This window comes from Rhinolophus ferrumequinum, chromosome 10, assembly GCF_004115265.2.
Source record: "Rhinolophus ferrumequinum isolate MPI-CBG mRhiFer1 chromosome 10, mRhiFer1_v1.p, whole genome shotgun sequence".
In the NCBI taxonomy this organism is placed as follows: Eukaryota; Metazoa; Chordata; class Mammalia; order Chiroptera; family Rhinolophidae; genus Rhinolophus; species Rhinolophus ferrumequinum.
This window is the reverse complement of record NC_046293.1, coordinates 3355285-3380760: the sequence shown is the minus strand read 5'-3', so window position 1 is coordinate 3380760 and position 25476 is coordinate 3355285. Positions and strand designations below refer to the sequence as shown.

The 25476-nt window shown below is 46.7% G+C and overlaps 1 protein-coding gene across 1 annotated transcript in view; it reads left to right on the top strand.

Annotated features, from left to right (window-relative positions):
• ATXN10 (ataxin 10) overlaps nucleotides 1-3367 on the top strand; it is a 146052-nt gene extending 142685 nt beyond the window's left edge. The window contains exons 11-12 of the mRNA XM_033117020.1: nucleotides 2403-2590; nucleotides 3064-3367. Of these exons, the coding sequence (XP_032972911.1) occupies nucleotides 2403-2590; nucleotides 3064-3066 (191 nt within the window). The 3' untranslated portion in view covers nucleotides 3067-3367. The remainder of the gene's footprint in view (nucleotides 1-2402; nucleotides 2591-3063) is intronic.
• Nucleotides 3368-25476: the final 22109 nt, after the last annotated feature.

The window sequence follows — 25476 nt, the reverse complement described above, 5'->3', positions numbered from 1 at the left end:
CTCGGCGGGTGTGTGTTTGCCTGGAACTGAGATAGTTTGACAGTCCGAGGCGGGGGGTGATGGTGCTTTCCTCCAGAGCTCCTGCGTGACAGGCTGGTGTCGCATTCCTCCATCACCGAGCAGAGCAGCCCCCCGATTCTCAGGAGCTCTCCATGCAGTTAAAGGAACTCTAGGTTTCCTACTTTGAATTACACTCAAGTGAATAACCAGGAAGCTTCAGGCAGAAGTGCTCTGCCTCTGTCATTAGCAATAGAGAGTTACCACATTGACTCAAACTCCCCCACCTTCCAGGCCTTTCCTTACCCGAATTTACCCCTGAAGTGATGGCTCCTGCCCTCAGTCCTCATGATCGCCGCCTGTCTTTTCCTCGGGAAAGTGAGGGCATGGATTCATATGAGGACAGTGTCCTGGATGAGAAATGGTTGTGGCAGATGATCCCTTGTTCCGAGACTTCCTAATGTATTGGAAGTTTTTGTCGCCTGGGGTCAGTATGTCTATTCTCTATACTGGCACAAAGTGGGGGTTTGGTGATTGTGCAAGAGCCAGAAAATCAAATTAAGGTTTTATGCGTTTGAATATTTGTGTGGACTCTGTTACCAGACAAGAAGTACAGCCTCACAAAGGACCTGGGCTTTGTCATGAAACGATGGCAGATCGGTGGCAAAATGAGGCCTTTTCCCACCAAAGGGGGTTGGCTGATTACAGAGTCAGCATCAGCTGGGCACCAGCAGTTCCTTACTCCTTGCCATCTGGAAAGGGTTAGTCGTTTATACCCACCAGTGGTTTGGATGCTAAACCCCCAGAGACCAGTGGATCACTCAGCAAACGTTCGCTGGTCCTCTTCTTGGTGCCAGCCAGTGTCTCGCCTCCCCAGCCTGGAGGAGTTGGGAGAGGCAGGCACCCATAGCCAGGGCTAGTGAGGGGTCAAGTCTAAGATTGGGAAGCACCCATGGCGAGGCCCCGCCCACCTCTGGGCATTAGGCAGGCCTTGGCAGGACGGGACGGGGGGGGGGGGGGAGGCCAGGGGGGTGTCGGAGGGACAAAGATGGAGCAGCGTTTACACCCCAGGAAATGCATCCCGGGCTTAAAACTGTTTGTGCTTCCTGTTTTGTTTGTCTGAATTTCGGGACATACACATCTTTTAATATTTTCCTTGGAGGTCACTGAACTAGGAAGACCGTTTGGTTCACTTTTCTTCCCCATACACTATAAGAAACAGTCCCAAGCTTTATGCATAGTGAGGCTTTTCTCTTGGCTTCCTGCGACATCAAGGGAGCCGGAAATGTCTGGGCGCCGGACACACTGCTGTGCTGGCCAACAGGACAGGATCAGAAGCCTTGACTCTTGAGCGAAAGGGCCTGATACCTTTTGGGGACACAAGTGCCCCAGTTCTGCATCAGAAATGCCTGCATTGGAAACTCCTGGTGATCGGGACAGGACTTGGTTTTCTTGCTGCCTTCCGTCCATGTGGGCAGGGAGGCCTGTCTTCACTGGAAAAAGTGTTTATTCCACCCGAGGCGCTGTGTGTCCCTCTGGAGCTACAGAGGGTGCCAGGCCCACTGTTGGCATCTCTTGTGTGTCCCTGGCTCCAACACTGGACACTGGTCCGCACAGCGGCTTTTATTCACTGCTAGAAGACACCAGCGAATGGCGATGCAGTGCTCCCTGAGGCTCCCGCAGCCCTGGGTTACTAACTCAAAGACTGCAGTGAATGGCGCTGTGAGTCTGTCTTTAAGCTGTCTTCTGTCTGTTGTGAAGGACACTCGGCAGAACATTTAAAACTAGGGCTGGGGCACATCAAGGCAGCGATGGGGAGATGCTTTCTCGAGAGCACAAGTATTCAAATTGAACCCAGCAAATCCTTCAAAGGCTTCCTAGCTTCATCTTTAAAATGAGGAGTGAGGGAAACTCCATGGTGACTCCTAGGAAACAATTCTTATTTGTAACTGGGCTTTCTTTAAACAAGATGATTTTCTTGTCGGATTCTAGCTGGCATCTTTGCGACTAATTCTCTAATGCTCTTACTCTTTCCTTAGTGACTCAGTAAGTATCAAGTGTGTGTGCGCGTGCTCGTGTGTGCCTGCGTGCGTGAGTGCACACGCTGGTGTCATACACTTCAGATGTGGCCCCTCGAAGCCTTTGCTTCCTCATTCATACTTAGAGCAAATCCCGCTGAAGCTGCCGGACGTCGCACACAGGCTAGACACACGTGTGCATATGTGTGATCACATCTTTGAGTACTTAGCGCTTCAGATACATATTCTTAGCACATCCTCAAGAAAAACTTAAATTGAGTCTGGGTTTTGGTGTTACTGTGCTGTGCTCTTCCCTCCCGCCAATGCTGGTGCAAATTTCTGAAGCAGGAGAGTATTTGCTGGCAGCTTCCTTCACTCTGGTTCCAGTTCTGACCCAGTGGGTGGTGTATGCCATCCGAAACCTTACAGAAGACAACAGCCAAAACCAGGATTTGATTGCCAAGATGGAGGAGCAGGGGCTGGCCGACACATCCCTACTTAAAAAAGTGGGTTTTGAAGTTGAAAAGAGAGGTGACAAGCTGATTCTGAAATCTACTAGTGACACCGCTCAGCCGGTGAGTATGCTGGCGTGGGCGTAGCGCCCTCAGTTTGTAGAAAGCGGTTCCCACTTGGCCATCACCTTGCACGTGGCAAGGTTCCTTCGTGAGAATGTGGAGGAGAGCATTTTGCTTTTAAAATAGCAAAGAATGCCCTAAATTTTAATTGCCAGTCATTTTTTTCCAGGCTTTATGCTGCCGTTTTCTTACAAGTGTTAAAACTGCAAACTCATTTTAAGGGAGAAATATTAAAAAGCATATCCAACTTTCATGAGGTCCAGAAGTTTTTGACGGGAATTAGATTTTCTTTAAAAGATAGCTAATGTTGACTGCAATGAAAAAGACAGAAAACTCCTTGTATAATATGAATGAGTTTTGTCGGGTTTCTTGGTTATTTATGATCACTGATCACAATTCTTTGGATTATTTTTTCCTTTAATGATTCTTGTAAAGAGATCTGTTACATCTGCAATTTTCTTTTTTCTTTTTAGTGAACACACTCTCCAAATACCTGAATTTTTGGAGACTGTTTCTTGGATTTTTCATCTTCGTTGGTATGTGAAATTGCAAGTGTTTGAAGATTTATTAAGTACAAGTTCACAAACTCGTGAGGCTTTTAGGTAATAGAGTTAAATGTGTTTAAGCTTAAAAGTGAAAGTACATGAGTATTCTGTTGTTTCTTGGCATTAAAAATGTAGCTGTCTTGAATTGCTTTGTCCCCATGGATACAATATGCATTTAAGTCATATATTGTACTTACTGTGGCAGCAAATAATAAACTCTTCTTCTTGTGGAGGGCCCGTCCCTTATTTGGCAAAGATGTGGATGTTTGCTGGGGTTCCATTTGTTCCTTCAGATGGCGAGTCAGCCTCATTCCTTTTATTTTCCTTTTCTCGTTGGGTTTTCTGAACTCTGGCAGGCAGCCCAAGTACTTTCTCACTGTGATTAATTCTAGCAATCTCTTTCCACCCCCTCTGCCTTTCCAAAACATTGACGAGACTCATTTCCAGCTAATTAATTCGAGAGATGCTGAAGAATAGAGCGCTCTCCCTCTTCATTTTAGGGACTGGGCTGTGTTGTCACCGAGCCCTGTCCCTCTGGAATTTAGCGGGGATGAGAGAACATGTGGGCCATTAACTCTTCTCGCTCCAAATCCTCCTACAGTCAGACTCCTCAAAACCCAGTACGTTTCACAGCTGGTGCCTGTATCTTACCCACCTCCACGCCTCTGTAAAGGGGGAAGAAAGACTTTCTGGTCAGTTCTGTATGCAAGGCCACTGCATTCAAGGTACATTGTGTCCTCTTCAGTTTAAAAAGCACCAGCCTCGCAAAGGCACACCCCTCGGTTTGGGCCGTGGCTTCCCTGGACTTGCAAAGGTAGCCTTGGGGAGTGGGAGTTAATTTCACCAATATCTGTGTGCATGTTTGCACACACATATACACATACACACATATATACACATACACACACACGTACACATATACATATACATTCATGGTGGAGGTAGAACTGGATTAAGTGAGCACCACAATCTTTGTAACCATCGGATCATATCATCAGAAAACTCCTGGGGCGTCGTGTTGTGAGTACTTAAAACATATTATCTCCTTAAACGGCCATGTTACAAATACCTAGAGATTTGGCACAATTCATGTTGAACCTTCCAAAGTAACAACAAAGAGACAACCAGAAATTTTCCAGAAATACTGATTGTGCCAAGTAAAGTGCTTCTAAGATTTTTTGGTAGCCATTCTTAAATTGCTTTGTAAAAACAGCTTAAGTATGTTAAGAATGAAATAAAAGTTTTCCCGTGTGCTATCTAATATACTCTTTACAACGCTGAAGAAATGTCAGCTTCTTGGATCATGTGGTAATCTACAAATAACACTTTTATGACATTCCACCAGTAAAGAAGCCATTGCAAAATTTAAAACACACAAAGAAGTCATTCTCTTCTGGGACACAAAGAGTTAAAATTCTATTCTCTAAATGGAAGTCTGGCCAAAGGGAAAAAACCAGTGGGAGTCCCTTTTTCCTTTTAACAAGTTTGCAATAGACACTTCTGTTTTTCCTCTCTCAATGGATGTGTGCACACCAGTGGAATCACACAAACATGTCAGTATAAGCCATATAATAACAAACACAAATAAAAGGGAGCCTTGTGGGAATACAGAATGGGGTAATGGTTGTGTGTTTTCTAAATAGGAAATGTGGGGCTTGCAGAGTGAAAACACACTGACGGCTGCATTGTGGCTGCATTTTGATGCCCTCAGAGAGATTGATTCTTGGGCACAAGAGCTTCCCTGTCCTCCAGCAGCGGCCTGGGAGCTCCTGAGAACCTTGTCTGACACGCTGTAGAGGATTGAGTCACCACCTCAGCCGATCATCTAGAAGGGGAAAAGGGCAGGCCAGCCTGTAAGGCTGTAAAGGTGTAAAGGCTGTTAAGTGTGTAGTGTCGTGCCATGTTACGGCTTCCAAGTGCAAACTGACAAAGCAGTTCGATTTCTTAGCCTGCTTCATTTGAGAAGACAACAGGGAAAGGCTTTCTGTTTGATATCAAGTCCAAATGTTTGCAGAATAGTTTTTTAATACCGTAACAATGGATGCTCATACTTCAGAAATACTTTTCACCATTTTAGTAATATACTATTAGAATTCGTCCATGATGTATATACAGATGGATGTGTATGTCTATATGTATATCCATATTAATACATCTCGTGGGTTTAGATTTGGGGGGAAGCTAACATTGAGATGCATTTTGTTCAGTAACTTCTGACTTTGCAGACTACTAAAAGATGTCCATTTTGCAAAAATGGATATAGATAAATGATTGAGGTCATTTGGGCTACCCATTAGTAAATTTTAAATCAAAATTTAATATTTTATATGTGAGTATGTATCTCTTATGTCCATTATCTAAGTCTTTGGCATTTATATGCTGCTCTTAACAACACCTATGATTTAAATGTCATTTAAATGTTTTTTTACTGTTCTTGAATTTCTGTCCTTGAATGAGTAAACAAAGATGTGGGAATAAAAACGCCAGTCTTTGCAGGAGGAAGACTTTTAAAAACTACATATTTCATCATCGGTAAGTTCCGCACATAAACATAAAGGAATCAGTTTTTACATACGTAAGAGTCAGTAAAATTAAGACTGAAAATGTAGAGAAGTTGAAGGAGGAAGAATCTTAACATTTGAGATCTAACGTAAAACCAAGTCCTTTGGAGAAAACAGGCCTTCTTGGTGCTGTCCAAGGTTCTGACAATGTCAGCGACAGTGGCCTATATGTGGAAAATCAATTAAAAACCTTGTTTTCAAAATTGAGACTCCCCCCTTACATTTGTATGACATAATAGCTATTTTCTTCTTTCCTGCCCATTTTTATAGAGTTATTTGGATTTTTTTAGGTCAGATCTTATTTAGGTGATATTTTTACAGTAAGAATTTGATTTACCAGCTACAATATACATGAATCTTAAAGGTAAGGGTTTCTGTTAATGTAGGGGGTTGGTATTAACTCATTCATCCAGTCAGTTACGCGATGGAAATGACTTTGAAGCTTTCACTAATTGTTTACTCGTTTAAATGAAAACAAATTAGAAACATTAAGTTACATGTTTCTTTTTGTTTGAACAACATAATATACATTCTTTATTTACAGACTTGTATCCTGCTTATTTCAGTGCAGCAAGAGCTTACGTGATGTTTTATAGCGTGGATGTGGTTTTTGGCAGCTCTGTGGAAAGGGTGGTGGTTGAGAGAGAGCAGAGACTCGCACACGAGTGCCTGGTTCCAGTTGCCCCTCCCTCGCCGTCTGACTGGGCAGAGTCCTTAGCCCTGTGCGTCCATTTCCTCATCCGAATACCAGCGACTTGTAGGAGGGTGTGAGGATAAAAGGGAATGGCTACGAGGTGCTTATGACAGTCCCTGTGCGTGGTCAGCATTCACTGGTGCTGGTTATTCTCATTATCACAGTGATGTGCATGTTTAAGCACCTAGAACTCCTGCTGTGAGCATCTGATGCCAGTGCATGGAGAAGCAAGCTTGTCTCCTGCTTCTGCTGTCACCACAGTGCTGGACATACAGTCGGTGCTTCCGAAGTGCATCTTATTTCTTCAGCAGATTCTTGTGTAGTGCTTTCTGTGTACCAGGCAATGTTCTAAGCACTTGAAAAATATGAATCATTTAACCTTCAGCAACTATAGCGTGTTCAGTATTGATCCCATTATATGGATGAGAAAGTTGAGTTGCAGAGGTTAAGGCCAGGGGTCACGTGCAGTGACGGCCTAATGATGAATTGCTGTAGTTAATTAGAAGGGGATGAGTAAACGAAAAAAGATTACGGCTTCTTTCCCTGGAAGCATATAAAGTGAATGTGGCAGAAAAGCCTAGATGGTGGTTCTGGATGGAGAGCACGGGGGGAATGTGGGCTCTGCTCTTAGAAAGTCCAAGTTCAAATCTCAGCTTCACTCTTCGCCAGTTGTGTGGCCTTGAGCAAGTTTCTTAACTACTCTGAGCCTAAGTTTCCTCCTCAAGCAGTGTACCAGGCAGGCACTGAGGCGACCGCATTAATCAAGACAGAGAGGGTCTGTGGTCTCATGAAGCTAACGTTGCAATGAGAATGTCAGAAAAGGAACAAGTGCACGAATAGATAAGAGCATCATATCTTGAAATAAATGCCATAAAGAAAACAAACAAGGTGATGGTCTGAGTGGTAACTGGGGTGTCCTTTCTGAGGTGGTCACATTTGACCTGAGGCCAGAGGGTTGAAAGGGTGCCAACTGTGCAAAGAACTGGGCGGGGGGAGGGGTGCACAGGCGGCAGGGGAGTAGCATCCCAGACAAGGGATCACCGTGTGCAGAGGCCCCCAGACTGACAGGCTTCGTGTGGTCACGGGCCAGGAGGGTGGCTGGGGCCAGAGCCTGGAGACCGGAGTAGCGGGGCATGAGTGAGACTGGGTCAGAGGGGAGCGCAGGGGTCAGTTGGGTGGGGTCTCCAAGGCCACGGGGGCGTTTGGATTTGACGTGAGGTGCGCTGGGAAGGTTATGCATTGGTTGAGCGGAGGAGTGAGGAGTTCTACCTCACCTTTATCACTGAACACTCACTGCCGTGGGAAATGCATTGGAGAGGGAAAAACAATGGAAGGAGAGAAGTCACTTCCGGGCCGTCGAGGATGGTGATGTAGCCCAGCGTGGCAGTGGACGTGGAGAGATTTGAATTTGATACACGCATTGGAGGTAGAATCGTGGAGGATGGAGGTAAATGAAGTAAACGAGAATAACGCCGAGGGTTTTGTTGAACAACTGGGTGGATGATTATACTTCCACCGAGGTGGGCAAGTTGGATGTGAAGACTTTGGGGCAGAGAGAATTGAGAGTTCTGTTCTGGGCAAACTAAATTTGAGATGCTTTTTTTTTTTTTTTTTAAAGATTTTATTGGGGAAGGGGAACAGGACTTTATTGGGGAACTGTGTGTACTTCCAGGATTTTTTCCAAGTCAAGTTGTTCTTTCAGTCTTAGTTGTGGAGGGCGCAGCTCAGCTCCAGGTCCAGTTGCTGTTGCTGGGGCACAGCCCACCATCCCTTGCGGGAGTTGAACCGGCAACCTTATGGTTGAGAGGACACACTCCAACCAACTGAGCCATCTGGTAGCTCAGCAGCAGCTCAGCTCAAGGTGCCGTGTTCAATCTTAGTTGCAGGGGGCAGAGCCCACCATCCCTCGTGGGAGTCGAGGAGCCGAACCGGCAACCTTGTGGTTGAGAGCCCACTGGCCCATGTGGGAATCGAACTGGCAGCCTTCGGAGTTAGGAGCATGGAGCTCTAACCGCCTGAGCCACCAGGCTAGCCCTTGAGATGCTTTTGAGACAGCCAAGTGGAGGTGACTAAAAGAGCTGGATGTACAAGACGAGCTCTGCGGGAGGTCAGCACTGGAGATCACGTTTGGAGTCCTTGGTTTTACCTGCAGGTGATATTTGAAGCCTTGGAAATAAGTGAGATTGTCTGTGGAGAGAGTGGATCGCTCACACTTCACATTATATCATAAGGTTCTTCCGTAGGTGACAAAACTCTCCTAAAAAGAATTGTGCTGGTTGCAGCATCAAAATGTTCTGTCATGGACTTAACCATTCTGTTACCATTACTAGACGTTGTGCATTGTGTTTCTGTCTCATCATAAACGCTGCCGTGATCATCTTGGTGCATCCAGCTTTCACGTGTTTCAGGTCGCTTGCTGTGGGGGGCTCAAGGAAAAGGAGATGGGGGCTAAAGAAGGTTTCCTCAGAATGACTGATGTTAGAAAAGGGAGGGACTTCCAAATCCAGTGATAGCTGACTGGGCAGTTCCAAGCCAACCTCCCTGAAGACTCCAACACGCAGGCCAAAATATTTTAAAACTACCATTTGGTGGTATTAGGAAGTTAACGGGACACAGTGAAAAATTACAGGCCCGGCATCCGGGAGCACAGGCTGGGACACAAGCCTGATGTTTGAGCTGCTTTTCCCTCTAGAGGCGTTTTTCATTTCAGAGGAATAAGCAGAGGGGCTAAGCCACTGAGTGGTGAGGGGCGAGGTGACTGGGGTGACTGCCCCGCAAACTTCCGTTTCTTTCTATTGGAACCCCAATGGCTGCATCAGAACAGTGAACCAGAACTAGCTCCTCGCAGAGACAATCTCAGTGACCCAGGTGTCCTCTGCCGTCGGGCACCCTGCAGTACGCTGTCCCCCGAGCTGGCAACACACGTCCTCTCTGGGGAAAAGATCACATATTTGTCTTCAGTTCTCATGTGTGTTCTCTAGTACTCAGTCAAAAATAACATGAGGGGACAAGATAACATGATATGAAAATCAAAAGAAAACCATAGCTGCTAGAAATGAACATAGAGGGGCTCCAGATAACAGTTCTCAAATTTAAAATAACCTGTTCAATATGTTAAAAGGGACAAAAGACAAGATCGAAAATTGACACTGACAACGTCATCCAAAGACAGGACACACTATGAAAGGGGATCAAATGGAAATTCATGAACTGAAGAAAATATAACCAAAATTAAGAATCAATAGTTGAGTTGAACCACAAACGAAAGAAATCATAAATGGAATATAGACCAGTTGACGATACCCAAAATGAACTACTAAGAGACAAAATGATGGAAAATACAGAAGATCGGGGATGCAATGAAAAGGTCTAATGTCCACCTTTAGAGTTTACGACAAAAGAGAATGCGTGTTTTGGTGTTTGGTAATAACACCTGAAAGTCAAAACCTAAACCTGAGGTTTGAAATGTCACCAAGAAGACAATAGCGAGAGGAAATCCCCTGACCACAGCTGAGCGTAGACAGATGCTTCTTTTCTTTCCTTCAAGAGCAAGCACAGGGGAGGGGCTGCGTTCCTAGGGACTGACTTCTGCCTCAGCCACCACTTGGAAGTTCCTGCCAGTCAGCACAGGGTTGGAATCACGGTCAGCATGCAGTGGTCTGTCCTCTTGCTGCGTGACAAACGAAGCAGACAAAAATAACCAGTTAAGGAAAGTCAGGGTGTGATCAATGCTATTTGACACACAGGACATGGCAGCCAGCAGCTGCAGGATGCACGTTCTTTGGAAGTAGATGAGGTGTGATCACAAAACACAGTGAATGTTTAAAAAAAAATTAAGTATTACAGTGAAAGACATATTGCCATTAATTCCTGCAAAATACTTCCCCTCACGTCAAACACACTCATCCCCTCACTTCGAACACCATCATTCTTGCCACTTTCTGAAGCAGTTCTGGAAGTCCTCTTTCATGAGTGTCTTTAGTTGCGCTGTCATGGGTGCCTTGATGTCCTGAATCATTTTGACTTTGAGGAAGAGCCAGAGTTGCACGGTACCAGATCCAGTGAATAAGATGGATGAGGACACACCGTAATGTTTTTATTTGACAGAAATTGCCGAATACAGAAGTGATGTGTGACACGGAGCGTTGTCATGATGGAGGATGATTTACACTTTAAAACACACCTTCTCTTAACCGTAGCTCACACCTGACTGACTGCACTGAAGTTGAAACTTGTCACACACTGTTACTAAGGTTCCACGCACCACTTCCCCTATTGAAGATCCCTGCCTTTCCATTGGGTGGCACTCGGCAGCAGCATTCACCATATTTTGTGATCACAACAGAAAGGCTCCGTGTCACACATCCCTTCTGGTACGGAAATTTCTATCAAGTAAAAACATTACGGTGTGTCCTCATCCACCTTATTTACCAGATCTGGCACCGTGTGACTTCTGGCTCTTCCCCAAAGTCAAAATGACCATGAAAGGTAAACGTTTTGAATCAATTAGGGACATGGAGGCAGCCATGAAAGTGCAACTAAAGACACTCACAAAAGAGGACTTCCAGAACTGCTTCAGAAAGTGGCAAGAACAATGGGATAAATGTGTATGAAGCGAGGGGGAGTATTTTAAGGGGGATTAATGGCAATGTGTCTTCTACTGTAATAATTTTTCTTTTATTTAAACATTCACCGTATTGTTTGATCAAACCTCATACATGGAACCACTTACCAAAATCAGTCCTTTGCTGTGCCATATGACAAATCTCAACACATTTCAAAGGACTGAGCTCATACATAGCATGTTCTGACCCTGGTACAATTAAGCTGCATAGCGAGACCAAAAAGATAATTAGAACATCCCCCACAATCTTAGAAATTAAAACGGATTTCTCAGATACCTAAGGGTCAAATGAAGAAATGGAAATCAGAACACATTTGTAACTGCATCTTAATGAAAATGCGACAGCAGAGTTTGTGGGCTGTCGCTGAAGTTTAGATGAGATTTATTACCTCAAGTGCATGTGTGAGAGAAGAAGGCACAAAACCGACAGCCTAAACATCCTTCTGACGTGGCTATGAAAAAGCTTAAACCCACAACTGAAGAAAAATAGAAGGAAAAATATGAGAGCAGAACATAATTAAACAGGAAATGACTACAATAATAATATGGGGGTGCGGGGGAGGGGAACCCCGGAAACAAACATGCAAGAAAAAGAGCCAAAAGTTGGCGTTTTTTAATGTATTAAATTGATAAAGCTGTGGTAAGGTCAATGAAGAAAAAAGAGCACCCCAAAATCATTGTCACTACAGATTTTGTGGACATTAGAAGGATATTGTGAATACCTTACACTAATAAATTTAAACTTTTAGATGACATGGACCAACTTCTGTAAAAACAAAACAGATACAAAATGAAATAAAATCCAGTATTTTTAAGGACTTAATCTTTAAAACTTCCACAGAGAAATGTCCAGGCTCGGGTAGCTTCATCAACAAATTCTACCAACATTTTAGGAAGAAATACTGCTAATCACATACAGGTTCTTCCAGATAACAGGGACCACCTCACACCTCACTTGAAGAGGCGAGCATAACCTTGATACCAACGCCTGAAAAGTTTATTAGAAGAAAGGAAAGGTGAAGGCCCATCCATGGTGCCTGAACATAGATCCAAAGATCCTTACACATGATTGACACTGTGTTAGAGGTCACTCGGGGCCAGTGTGGGTCAGCCTGGAGCCAAGACAGGACAGCTGCCCCTGGGGACCTCAGCCTTGTGCCGCTGCTGAGGGAGACCTGGCATGCGACCTGAGAACGTGGGGAGCCCCCTGCAGGAGATTCGCACTCGGGTGGCAGCACACGAACGAGGCAAAACTGATGGCTCGGAGGCCAAGCGAGAGGCAGCCTAGCCAAGTGGAAGGACGCAAACCAAGGTCACGTTCCCAATTCCGGAGCTCGGCAAGTGGCTGGGTATCCGGGGCATCAGTGTCCGCCTCTTAGCCATCAAGCAGGGTGAGTATTAAGTCCGATGGCTTACATATTCATGGCTTTGTTCTCAGCTCTTCTGCTGGGGCTCCTGCAGGACTGGGGGGGCATGGGGCAGGGGCATGCAGCCTACGGAGAAGCCTGCTCGCAGAGGCAGAGCCAGGCGAGGCTCAGGGCTGGCTCCCACCCGCCCTTCGGTCGCAGGATCCCTGAGGCTCTCCCTGCCCTCCTGAGCCCTGCTCACTCCGTCAGGCCCCACCAGAGCACCGTCCTCCTCCAGGAAGGGCTTCACCGTGTTCTGTGCCTTTGGCTAACCCCTGGGTTCTGCAGCCACTGCCTTAGTCTGTTCCGTGTGTCAGGACCACCAACTCCGAACCGGCTCGGGAGGTGGAGGGCTGGGGGTGGGCGGGGGCGTTGAATCTGACTCCTTTAGCAAACAGCTCCACGTGCCTTTCACACAGCTGTGCTCAGTGCTGAGACTGGAGACAGACAGTGGCTCGTGCCGCTCCCGATTTGCTGAGGGAGGCCGACGTGGATCGAGTCAACAAAATGCAATTAAACTTCAGTAAGTGCCCGAAGAGACGGAGTCTCGGGTGGCAGGTCCTCAAATACGGCCGTCTCACTCATCCATTCGTTACCATATTGATGAGATGCCGCAGGAACTTCTCTCTTGTTTCTATCCATTAGCCTGTAGTAATATTTGTTGATCTACTGACAACATGAAGTGAGGACTTACTGTACATCATACCATCAGCACCCCAGATGTCCACAACAGCTGTGTAAAACCATAGTGTCCCCCCACTGCCACCCCTTACCTGCTTCACCAGGGCCTTTGAACTGGAACCGCCTCCGTTTCTCACACCCTTCTCGGCTTTCTGCCTCTGCACCCACCTTCCTCCATTCCTCCTGTTACAATGAAAGCCCACCTGCCGGCTGGTACCTCCACGCGTGTGGTGGATGCCGTTTGCTCCACTTCCCCTGACCTCACTGGCAGGACCTCGCTGTTCTGCATTGCCAGCCTCTTCCTACCACCAAGAGGCGCACGTGTCTCCCATCTTAAAAGAAAAGAAAAATTCCCCAATTTCATTCATTATTTAGCTCAACAAAAGTTGTCTTCAAACTTTTTGCTCACATCTGTCTAGAGGAACTTCGAAAAAAAATCTACACTAACATTTCAAGTTAGTATCCAATTTTTTCATCTTAAGTCTTTACAGATAATTGCAGCAAATAATATACTTTAAAATAGAATTATTACATCATTCTGCAATGATTTCAATATAATTGAAATATAGAAAAATGTACCCACTCTAATCCATTGTAAGAATAAACATGCTTGCTTTTTTTTAATGTTTGTTAATAATATTCTCACTTTTCCCTCTGGAACCTGCATTTCCATTTCATTTCACATAATTTTATCCTAGTGTAGTATTTTTATGCTTGAAATTGCACAAGATATGTATGATTTTACATACAGAATTAACTACTAGCCATAACAGAATTTAAATCTGTAACAAAAAGATACCTGGAAAATATCTTAATATTTGGAAATTAAAAAGCACACTCCTAAATAACCTGTGGCGTGGAGAAGAAATTATAAAACAAAAATGTTTAACTGAATGATTAGGAAACTACGAAAATTCTTGAAGTGCAGCTAAAACAGCGTTTAAGGGAAATTAGGAGCTTTAAAATACTTTGTTAGAAAAGAGATTTGAAATCAATGATTAAGTTTCCAGTATAAACTTAATAGCTTCCAGTATAAGCTAGAAAAAAGAAGAGCAAATGAAACACAAAGTAAATATAAGAAAGGAACAATACCAGGAAAAGCAGAAATCAATGATACAGAAAATGGGCAAACAATAGAGAACATCAATGAAACCAAAAGCTGCTTCTTTGAAAATATCAATAAAGTTGATAAATCTCCAGTGAGCCTGCTAAAGAAAAAAACCACAATTATCAATATCAGCAGTAAAAGATGGGACATCACTACAAATCCTACAGACATTTAAAGAAAAATGAGGGACTATGAAGAAAATATGAACAATTTTATGCCAAAAAATTTGAAAACTTAAATGAATTTTTTTCTGTGAAAGACATGAATTATCAAAATGGACACAAAAAGAAATAGAAAATCCAAATAGCTCTATATCTATTAAAGAAACTGAATTTGTGATTCATCTTTCCACAAAGAGAATCCCAGGCTTCTACCTTCAATCTTAACACCCTCTAAAGCTTGCCTCACCTGGCAGCCAGTGATCTTTCTAGAGCAAAAATCTGTCCTCATTCGTCTACCCAGAGTTCTTCAGTGGCTTCCTCCTCAATATGACATTCAAGACAATTTGATCCAGGTGCTGCCTTGCCTGCCTCTCAACCCTAACCACCATCCTTCTCCACACCTTGCCTCATGCTCCCCATGTGTCTTCTCTCTCTCTCTCTCTCTCTCTCTCTCTCTCTCTCTCTCTCTCTCTCTCTCTCTCTCTCTCTCTCCTTCCCTTCCTCCCTTCTTTCTCTCTCTCTCTCACACACACACACACACACACACACACGCAGACATACCTTCCTGACTTCTACCCCAGTCCAGTTCTCTGGTGGCAGTACCCCCTACCCCCCACCAGGGGGCATTTGGGAATATGTGGGAACAAGAGTTGTCACAACCAGTGTAGGCTGTCACTGACGTTTAGTAGGCAGGAGCCAGGGTGTCAAACAGGCCCCACAATGAAGAATTACCGTGATAAGAATGCGGGAAGAACCCCACCACGTCTGGCCTAATTGCATTGTCTCGGTTTCCCCTCCAGCACTTGGACCTGTTGGCTCCGGCTTTCACCTCTTCTCACCTGGCTAATTCTGACACAGTCTCTGGGGCTCTGCTTGGAGCCCTTCCCAAACTGGCCCGACAAATTGACTGCAGTGCATTTGCCTCCCCCGCCCCACACCCCTCCTGTTAAATAGAAGTCAAGTTCAATTCCAGGAGCACAGGACTAATACAGTGCAAAAAATCACGAAGAAGGGGGGAAAGGGAAATTCTAGTATTTCCTCTGTAGCCGTTGTGAATCCTCCCTGCCCTTGAAAGAGGCATTGTCCCGATCTTCATTTTCCCGGATTGTAAGTGGTTTCTGCAGGAGCCCTGGCTCACACCTGGGCCTGCCCTGCGTGTCCATTCTCCTTCCCACCCTTTAACCGTCCCCATTCATCTCTGCTTTTCATCATCATTCTAGTTCATCTCTGTCCCAAGGTGGAGCTTTGTGAGCTTGCCAAACCCTTCTTGCTCGGGCCGGGGGCCCAGCTACCTGCGGACACCCCCACCTGCCCAGCTTCCCTGTGGGAAGGAAGGGGAGAGTCTGAACATTAACCAGAGGAGGGCACGCGCCAGCCACGGCGCTTTGCACTGTATTTGCTGACTCGGCAGAGGCGAGCCCAGCGCAGGTCTGCCGTCGCTCCTTGAACGTTGGCGTTGGTAATTACGGGTTGTGGTCTTCTGCAAACCTGGAAGGCTCAGGGATGAACGGGGTCTCTGTGCCGTAGCCATTGATTCTTTGCTTCCCGACGTGCATGGCTGGGTCTGAAGCCCTGTCAGTCAAGGCGAGAGGATTAGCCTCACCCATGTGGAGGGAAGATCGGGAGGAAGAAAAAAAAACTTTGTCTGAACTTGAAAATAAAAATGCTGATGTGGTTTTATTCCAGAAACATATCTTACTGATTAAGAGCATGGAGAACCAGCGGCTCGTGGGTGGGCCAGCCGGAGTGGGCTCCCCGCAGTGGGACGCCGCGGGCCCGGCGGTGGCTCCACCCGCTGCGCTCGCACGTCTGGGCCGATGGGCGGCTGTGCGCGCGCGCACGTGGACACACACGGCCTTAAAACGGGCCCCTTAAGACGAGGCCAGTTCTTTCCCTGGCTTGTTCATCTTCACCTCAGGGTGAGCGAAAGGCAGTACGTCGGTCACCCAAGAAAGCGCGTGACCTTGGAGTCGGTCACTTATTAGCTGAGTGATCCTGGGCAAGTGACGACTCTCTGAGACTTAGTTTCACCATCTACAAAATGGGGATAGTGGGCCCACTTTGCTGAGGTTGATCACACAGGTACCCACACAGAATAGGGGCTCCGTGAATGGCAGCCATTCGGTGGCCAAGGTGGTGGCACGTGGCTGCCTGATACTCCCCTCCCGACCCGTCTCGCACCCTTGGCCACCTGAGGGCATGGCCTCTTCCAGGCAGCCTGATTCTACCTGGGTTCTCTGCCCGGAGTCTCAGCTGCAGGAGTGGCCTTGACCTGAGGGGGCCTTAGTTTCCATGACTGTGAAATGGGGCCGACACCTCTGCACACTTCGACCACACAGGGCTTGTGGCTTGGCATGACCGCAGAGATTCCTGCCAGGAAGGCCGCCTTCGCCAAGGATTGCTCCCGGCCCGGCCCAGCTGGCATCTTCTCCAGTTTCATTGGCTTGGGTTACAGAGCGATGGCAGTGAGTGATAAAGCTGTAATTGGGGTGACTTGGGATTTTCCTAGGTGCTGCTGACGACTCATGCTTGGTAAGTCAACATTCCACTGTCGTCGAGCACAGCAGACGGTGAAATAGCCTGATCAGGAATTCAGGTTTCACAACTTCCGTGTCTGGATGTGAGGTCCTTGAGTCACCCAGAGGTTCCACACCTCGGGAGATGTTTACGTGGAGCCTTTGTTCCCAGAGTCCTGCTCAATGGCTTTTCTTTGAGGCATTTAGCTGGCACTTAGAGGTTTTCCAGCTGCAATCTGTCCCCAGTAATTAACATCCATAGATAATAAACCCGCCAGGAGCTCACTGAGGCCCTCGGCTCCTCTCCCCTCAGCCCTTCCAGCTGCTCCGTCTGCACTTTTCCCTTCCCTGTGACCGGCCCTCCTTCCTCTTCCTCCTCTCCTGCTTCTTCAGGGGTCCCTGCCCTCTCTCCCGGGCTGGTTCTCTGGGCTTCAGGGTGCTGCCTGTGCTGGGCACACTCATTTCCTGCCCTCCACAGGGCGCGAGACCAGGCTGGCCACTGGAACGTGGAGGGGACAAGCCATGACCCAAGGGAACTGCAGGCCCTGGGGGAGCTGGAGACACAGCCCGGCCAGAATGGGGCTTCTCTCCTCTCTCTGCCTTTCCTCCTATAAACACGTGCAGTGTACAGTCCTGGGTGTGAATCCCAACCATGGTCAGCAGTGGTCACTGAGTGCCCTGTACATGCCAGGCACACAGCAGAGACCAGGTCCCTGCTCTCCTGGGGCGGGAGGAGACTATAAAAGACCAACCAATACAAGATTAGAGTGTGACAGGATCAAGGGCCCAGCCGGGTGTGTGGCAGGGAGTCTGGGGACCCGTCTGCAGTGTCAAGGCGCGTGGGCCCCGCGCAGAGTGGCGGGCTCAGAGCCTCAGACTGGAACCTCAGCCCCTCCCTCTCTAGCTGTGTGGCCTTGGGCAAGTTGCTAGACCTCTCGGGGCTCCCGTTTCTTAATGTCCAATGGCGATGACAACAGTAAGTACATCATAGGGCAGCTGCGAAGATTTGAGGAGACCCCATGCACACCGCAGCTCAGGGAGGTGCCTGCTTTATATGCAGGTCAGGAGCCGCGAAAGAAAACCCGAGAGGAGTTTTCTTTCAGGGTACATACAGTCCGATCCAGGCAGGGCAGCCATAGGCAGGGGTTCCTGAAAAAGCCGGCTCCCCTGCTGTGGGGAGACTGTGTGTGTGGCAGAGAGGTGATCCTGCACTGCCCTCTGGGGGATGGCCTCGCAGGAATGAGGAGGACGTGGTCTGCAGGGAGCAGCGGACACCCAGGCCCGCCAGGGCCTCCGGCTGCCCCTCCTTCCTTCCTGCGGCCCTTTGGGCTCACCAGGCGCTTACACTCCTGCACTAGCTCCTGGAAACGTCCCCACCACCCAGGTGGCCCCGCTGCCCTAGCTCTCAGAGCTTGGGCCATGGTGGAGAGGGTGCTGCCAGCCAGCCCTCACCCGTGGCCTACTGTTCCCAGGTTACACATCACACCGAGTTTGTGACAACTCAGGTGCAGCTGTTACTTCCATTCTCCAGATGAGGAAACTGAGGCACAGAGAGACTGCAGTGACCCTCGCTCAGCCTTTCTCTTCCATGGACACAGCCTGGGACTTAGGGCCAGCGACTACGTATGTCCCTTTTCCGGTGCCCCAGCCTCACTGCCTCCCGTCTCCTCCCCACAGTTCTCCAACTCAACCAGAACCTTCTGCGGCCTCAACTCTGCACACCAACTCAGTTCTGCATTTTCATCACACTCCCCGCACACCCTCAGGCCCCGTCCTCCCCCACATGGAATTCTTGTCTGGCATAATCCCAGTCCTGGTAAAGGCAGCCTCCTGCCTGGAGGAAGTGCTCACCACACAGTCGGGTGGCACCGATGGGACTGTGGCCCCCTGATGCCCTGAGTGCCTCTGCCCACAGGCCACCCCTGCCACCTGTGCTCCTGTCACCCCATCCTCCCCGCTGTGTGTAACCCTTTCCCTCAACTCTGGCCCTTCCTCCCCAGTTCTGGAAACAGCAGCAACCAGAAAGCTCCCTGCGGGCTGGGCCACCGCATCCACCCTCTCGCTGTCCTGAGCTCTGCTCCCCTGCTCAGCGGTCACCCCACCCCCCGCCACAGTCTGTGCCCCACCATGCAGATCCCATAGCCTGTGATTTCTCCCCTCAAACCCCTTTGTTGACCCATCCTGCCCTCCAGCTGCCATCATGTCTCTGCTCCTTTTGAAGCCAAGTCCCCCCAGAGTCACCTGCTTGTCTCCCACTGTCCCCCTTCTCCCATGAGCCTCTCACACTCCCAGCCCATCGCTCCACGTGGCCCACTGCAAAACCACCAAAGAAGACCTTCATGTGCCTCAGCCTGATGGTCGGTTGGTGCTCAGCCCTCCTGGGATGTGGCTCTCGGTGCCAGGGCTCCCCGCCCTTACCCCTCCCTCCCTCTGCACCTGGCCACCTCCCTGCTGGCTCATTCTCCTCTTCCAGCCCCTAAGCCGAAGTGCTCCAGGTCATCAGTGCTAGAGTTTCTCTCTTCTGTTCTACACGCGCTACCCAGTTTCAGAGCTTTCAATACCAATGATACCCCAGCGACCCCTAAATGTCCCCAGCCCAGAGGTCCCCACCCCCAGTCTTCCCAAACGCAGAAAATGACAACTGTAGACTTCCAGTCACTCAGACCAAACTCCAGCGTCATCCTTGGCTCCCATCTTTTCCCAAACCCCACATTTAACATCAGCAAATCCTGTGCCCTACCTTCCCACATGTCCCGAGTCTGGCCGTTTCTCACCACCTCCACCCTGAGCCACTGTTCTTCAAGACTGTTGTGACTGCCTCCTTGTGTCATTCCGCTGCCCAAAGCACTGCAAAGACCCTCTTGCTCAGAGCAGGCCAGTGTTCCCTGAGTCGCTGGGGCTACCCCCACTGGTTTCCCCTTCCTACAGCTCCCCTCAGACCCGCCACCTCCTGGATGCCCCTGAAGCCAGCCAAGCTTTCTCCTGCCCCAGGGCCTTTGCACCTGATGTTCTGTTTGCCTAAACACAACTCCCTCAGCTGTCGGCCTGGCTTAGTCCCTCCTATCCACCCAGTCCTTGCTGAAATGTCACCTCAGTAAAGCAGGAGCCTCTCCTCTGCAATAGCCCGGTGTCCCCGTCCCTGCTCACGCCCACAGGCATCTGGCAGGCCCAGTGTCTATTTCAGGCATTGTCTGGTTTAAGAGACATGGTTTATGGTCTGGTTCATGAGGGCAGGGATTTCTACCTCTGCTCACTCCTGCATTTCCTGGGCCCAGAACAGCACAGGCACGTGGCGGGGCCCGTAAACGTCCACCAAGTGAATGGCACAAGGAAGGCCCTTTGCCACCTGCTCAGAACCAGGAGCCCCAAACGGAGGATGCCAGGGCAAGTCCCCCCGGTCCCCAGGAAGCCTCGCCCCGCCCTTCAGCCTTCGAGGAGCTTCGAGTCAGGTTGAGTGAGGTAGATTCACACTCGATGTTTCATCAAGGGCCAGAGCGGGTGGTCCTGACCTGGTGCCCTGGGCACTCCAAGGGTCAGCATCAAAGCCAGATTAACGCACAGCTTAACCCCGGCTGCCACATTCTTGTGACAGTTGTAAGCTGGGGATATTCGGCGGCCCCAGTCTCAGACTGAGACTCAGACCTCTGGGAGTCCCCGCTACTGTGTGCACACACGCACACACATATACACACACGTGTGCACACATACACACATGCACACACATACATACACGTGTGCATGCACACACGTGCACACATACACATGCACGTGCACACACGTGCACACACATGCACTTGCTGGCACTGCCACCAGTGAGGGAGCCAGGGGGTCCTCAATTTGCTAATGACTATCGGGGCCCTGGCATCAGCCGGGACCCCAGAGAGTTGGCACTGGCAGGCCCTTGTTGTCCACACCACCTTGTCTAGAACCTTACATCAAGGTAGGGACCCTGCCCAGAGAGAGGACGTAGTTTGCTTCACCTTCAGCTCTGATTCCCAAGCAGTGTTGCTCCCGAGCTGCAGACATGATGAGGGAGAATGCCAGCTCCCTGGATAAGCACCCGCCTCAGTAACCACCTCCCCAAATGGGGAGTGGATAAAAGTGACCACTGGTCACTGTGTGGACCAAGCAAGATGCCCTGTGGGAGTGCCCAAAGCACAGTGGTTCTCGCAAGCCAGTTGGTGGTGACTGTGGCCATCGTTACTGTAATACCAGGCTCCGCCTGATGCAGCCGGAATTATTGCTACAATAAGCCCCTCAACAGGCTGCTAATGTACCCTCACCTGCATTGACTGGTTCTCACCTCCTTCCTGACCTGTCACACCTCGGCCCTTTCCTGCTGCCTCATCAGTCTATTTCTCCATTTCAGGAGAGAATGTTCTCTGAACAGCAACCAAACCATAATCTAGGGGTTCTAGACTCTCCATGCTGGCGTCACGAAGACAGTGAACACCAGGCTCTTTGTGTCTTCATGAGCAAAGCCCCTGAGCATCCTTACCAGGAGACTTGCTGGCTGGCTGGACTCTGTCCAGGTAATGTGTCTTGTCCTGAACAGCCTAGGTACCCAGCTACCTGTGTCAAATCACATTTCAACCTCTGCTGAAACCTCTGTCTGTAAGTCTCCCTGCCCCCAACCTTGCCATCTCTTGGGAGGGACTTGTGGTCAGGAGAGGGAGGGACTTTTCTCCAGCTTTGCATGAGATTATACACCCAGCAAGCAAGAGATGACCAATACTTAGTTTAAAAAGAGGGAGTGCTTCTTCTGGCCAAGATGAGTTAACAGGCTGTTTTTACCCCCACCTGAACCAAATGAAAGAACCAGACAGAATACATTAAGACACTGGACACTAGGCAATGACATGAAATGATCCCTGAGATATAGGAAACAAGGCAAACCCTGCAACTGCCTCAGCTTTCTGCCTTGAGAGAGTTCCCAGGCCACATTACAGGGCAGGGGGACCCAGACAGATCCCAGAAGACTCCTTGAGTTGCAAAGATGGAGCTGAGAGTCCAAGAAGACCAGGATGGCAAGAGTTGACAGGACCTAGTGTCAGAGAAGAGAGAGCTACACACAGAGAGAGCCCTGGAGCTGTGCAGAGGGTCCCCCTCACATGTTCCCCAGAGTACTGACCACTGCATACGTGTGAGGAAACTACTCAAGACCTGTGAGAGAATCATCCTAAAGGATTATAGGAAACAGTGTCCCATGCCCTTATAGGGCTGGAACAATGCCTGTTCCCACCAGGTATTGGGAAAAATTCATGATTCTGGTGAAACATTTGGGTGAAGAGGGTAGAGTACTCAGAAAGTACTCAGTAGTGGAGAACAATTAGCCCTAGACTGAGTACTTACCCAGACCCACCTAATATATCACAAAAGCAAGACCCAAAAGCAAGTTACTTGATTCCAAGTAACTTAACTGCATCTCCAATCAAAGCTCAAGAATATTTATTGGAATACAATAACATCTAGTGCCCAGCGAGGTAAAATTTTACAAACTTCAAGCATCCAACCAAAGATTATGAGAAATGCAAAGAGGCAGGAAGCACGATCCATAATGAGGTAATAATCAAAACTGACCCAGAATTCACACAGGTGTTAGAATTAGCAGAGAGGGATATCCTAACTGTATTCTACAAGTTGAAATGATAAAGTAGAGACATGAAGGATTAAAAAAAAGACCATAGCCAAATCAAATTTCATTGAAAACTACAATGCATGAGAGAAAAAATACAACGGATGGAATTAACTAATCAGATGCTGCAGAAGAAAAGATGAGTGACCTTGAAGACATAGTGAAAGAAACTGTCCACAATCAAACACTTGGAGGAAAAGGAGCATCAGTGAGCTTTGGGAGAACTTCAGGCAGCTTATTATTCTCCACTACTGAGGCAAGAACTTTCTGAGCACTCTACCCTCTTCACCCAAATGTCTCACCAGAATCATATGTGTAATCACCATCCCTGAAGGAGAGGAGGTGAGGAACATAAAAAATATGTGAAGAAATAATGAGCAGAATTTTTCCAAAATGATGAAAACCCAGATCCAAGAGTTCCACAGACTCCAAGTACAAGAAGCATGAAGAAAACTACACCAAGGCACATCATAATCAAATTGCTCAAAAACAGTGATGAAGAGAAAAATCTTAAAAGCAGCTGGAGAAGAAGAAATATTACATGGAGAGGAAGAAAACAAGAATGACAGCAGATTTCTTGTCAGAAACAATGCAATGGGAATGTATCTTCAAAGTACTGGAAGAAAAGTTGTCAACCTACACCTATCTTTTAAACAAAAATATCTTTCAAAAGATAATCACAGCAAAAATATACCCAGTGATATATTTAAAAAAAAAAAAGTGGAATACTGACATTTTCAAACACACAAAAATAGGAAAAACTTCATCAGCAGCACAGCAGCATACAATATATATTAAAGAAAGTCCTCCATGCAGAGGAAAAGTAATCCCACATGGAAACGTAGATCTACACAAAGGAATTAAGAACACTGGAATTGGTGCCTACATGAGTAAGTATGGAACATTTTTTAAAATTTAAATTGCTTTAAAAGATAATTGAACAGAAGACCTAAATAAATGAAATGATATCCATTTACGTTCATGGATTGGAAGACTTAATATTGTTAGATGGAAATACTACTCAAAGTAATATACAAATTTAATGCAATCCCTATCAAAATTCCAACGGCCTTTTTTGCAGAAATGGAAAAGTCAATTCTCAGTTTCACATGAAATTGCAAGAGGTCCCAAATAGCCAAGACAATCTTAAAAAAAGAACAAAGAAGACTCACAGTTCCCAATTTCATAACATAGCACAAAGTTATAGTGTGCGAAACGGCGAGGTACTGTCATGAGACATACAGACCAGTGGAATACATCGGAGAGTCCAGAAATAAACTCGTACATCTATGGCCAACTGATTTCCAACAAGGGTGCCAAGACCATTCAATGGGCAAAGAATAGTCTCTTCAACAAGTGCTGGGACGACTGGATATCTACATGTAAAAGAATGAAGTTGGACCCCTAACTCACACCATATACAAAAATTAACTTAAAATGGATCAATGCCCTATATATAAAATCTACAACTGTAAAACTCCTGGAAGAAAACATGAGTGAATCTTCACGGCTTTGGATTTGGCAATGGATTCTTAAATATGACACCGAAAACATGGTGAACAAAGAAAAAAAAATGGATAAATTGGATTTCATTAAAATTAAAAACTTTTGTGCATCAAAGGACATGTCAAGATAATGAAGAGGCAACTTACAGAATGGGAGAAAATATTTGTAAATCAAATATCTAATAAGGGCTTGGTATCCAGAGTATATAAATAACTTACAACTCAACAACAAAAACAGCCCAATTAAAAAATGGGCAATGGGCTTGAACAGGCACTCCAAAGAAGATACGCAAATGGCCAACAAGCGTATGAAAAGACGCTCGACATCATTAGTCATTAAGGGAAATGCAAATCAAAACCACAATAAAATACCACTTACATGCTTGGCTATGTTTTAACTATGGTTAAAACAAACAAACAAGAAAAATAAGTGTGGACAAAGATGTGGAGAAATTGGAATGCTGGCACATTGTTGGTCAAAGTATGAAATTGTTCTGCTGCTGTGGAAAACAGTTTGGCTTTTCCTCAAAAAGTTAAACATCGAATGACCATCTAACACAGCCATTCCACTCCTAGGTAAATGCCCAAAAGAACTGAAAACAAGTACTTAAATCCTTTCACATCAGTGTTCATAGCACCAATATTCACAGTAGCCAAAGGGTGGAAACAATCCAAATGTCCATCAATGGATGAACAGATAAACAAATCGTGGCCTATCCATACAAGAGAATGTTGTTCAGCCATGAAAAAGAATGAAGTTCTGATACGAATTAAATGCCTATATTAAAAAAGAAAGATCTCAAAATCAATGACCTCAGTCACACCTTAAGAAACTAGAAAAAGAGCAAATTAAACCCAAAATGAGCAAAAGAAAGAAAATTAAAAAGAGCAAAAGTGAAAATCAATGAAACAGAAAAGAGAAAAATAATAGAGGGAAAAATAAAATTAAAGGCTGGGAAAAATGAAATCAATCTTCTTTGGGAAGATTGATAAAACTGATAAAACTTCAGCCATACTAATCAAGACAAAAAGAGAGAAGATGCTGATTACTAAAATCAGAAATGAGAAAGGGGGCATTGCTATAGATTCTACAGATATTAAAGGATACTACGGGAATATTATGAACAACTTCATGCCTATAATTTCCACAACTTAGATAAAATGATTCAATTCTTTGAAAGACGTGAACTTCCCAAGCTCACTCAAGAAGAAATAGATAACCTGAATATCCTTATGTCTATTAAATTAAAATTAAACAAAGAAAACTTCAGGTCCAGATGTTTTCACTAGTGAATTCTATGAAACACTTAAGGAATTCTACACAAACTCTCAAAATACTAAAGAAGAGGGTGTATTTCCCAACTATTCCATGACACAAAAACCAGATAAAAACATGACAAGAAAACTACAGAACAGTATCTCTCATGAACATAAATGCAAAAATTCTAAA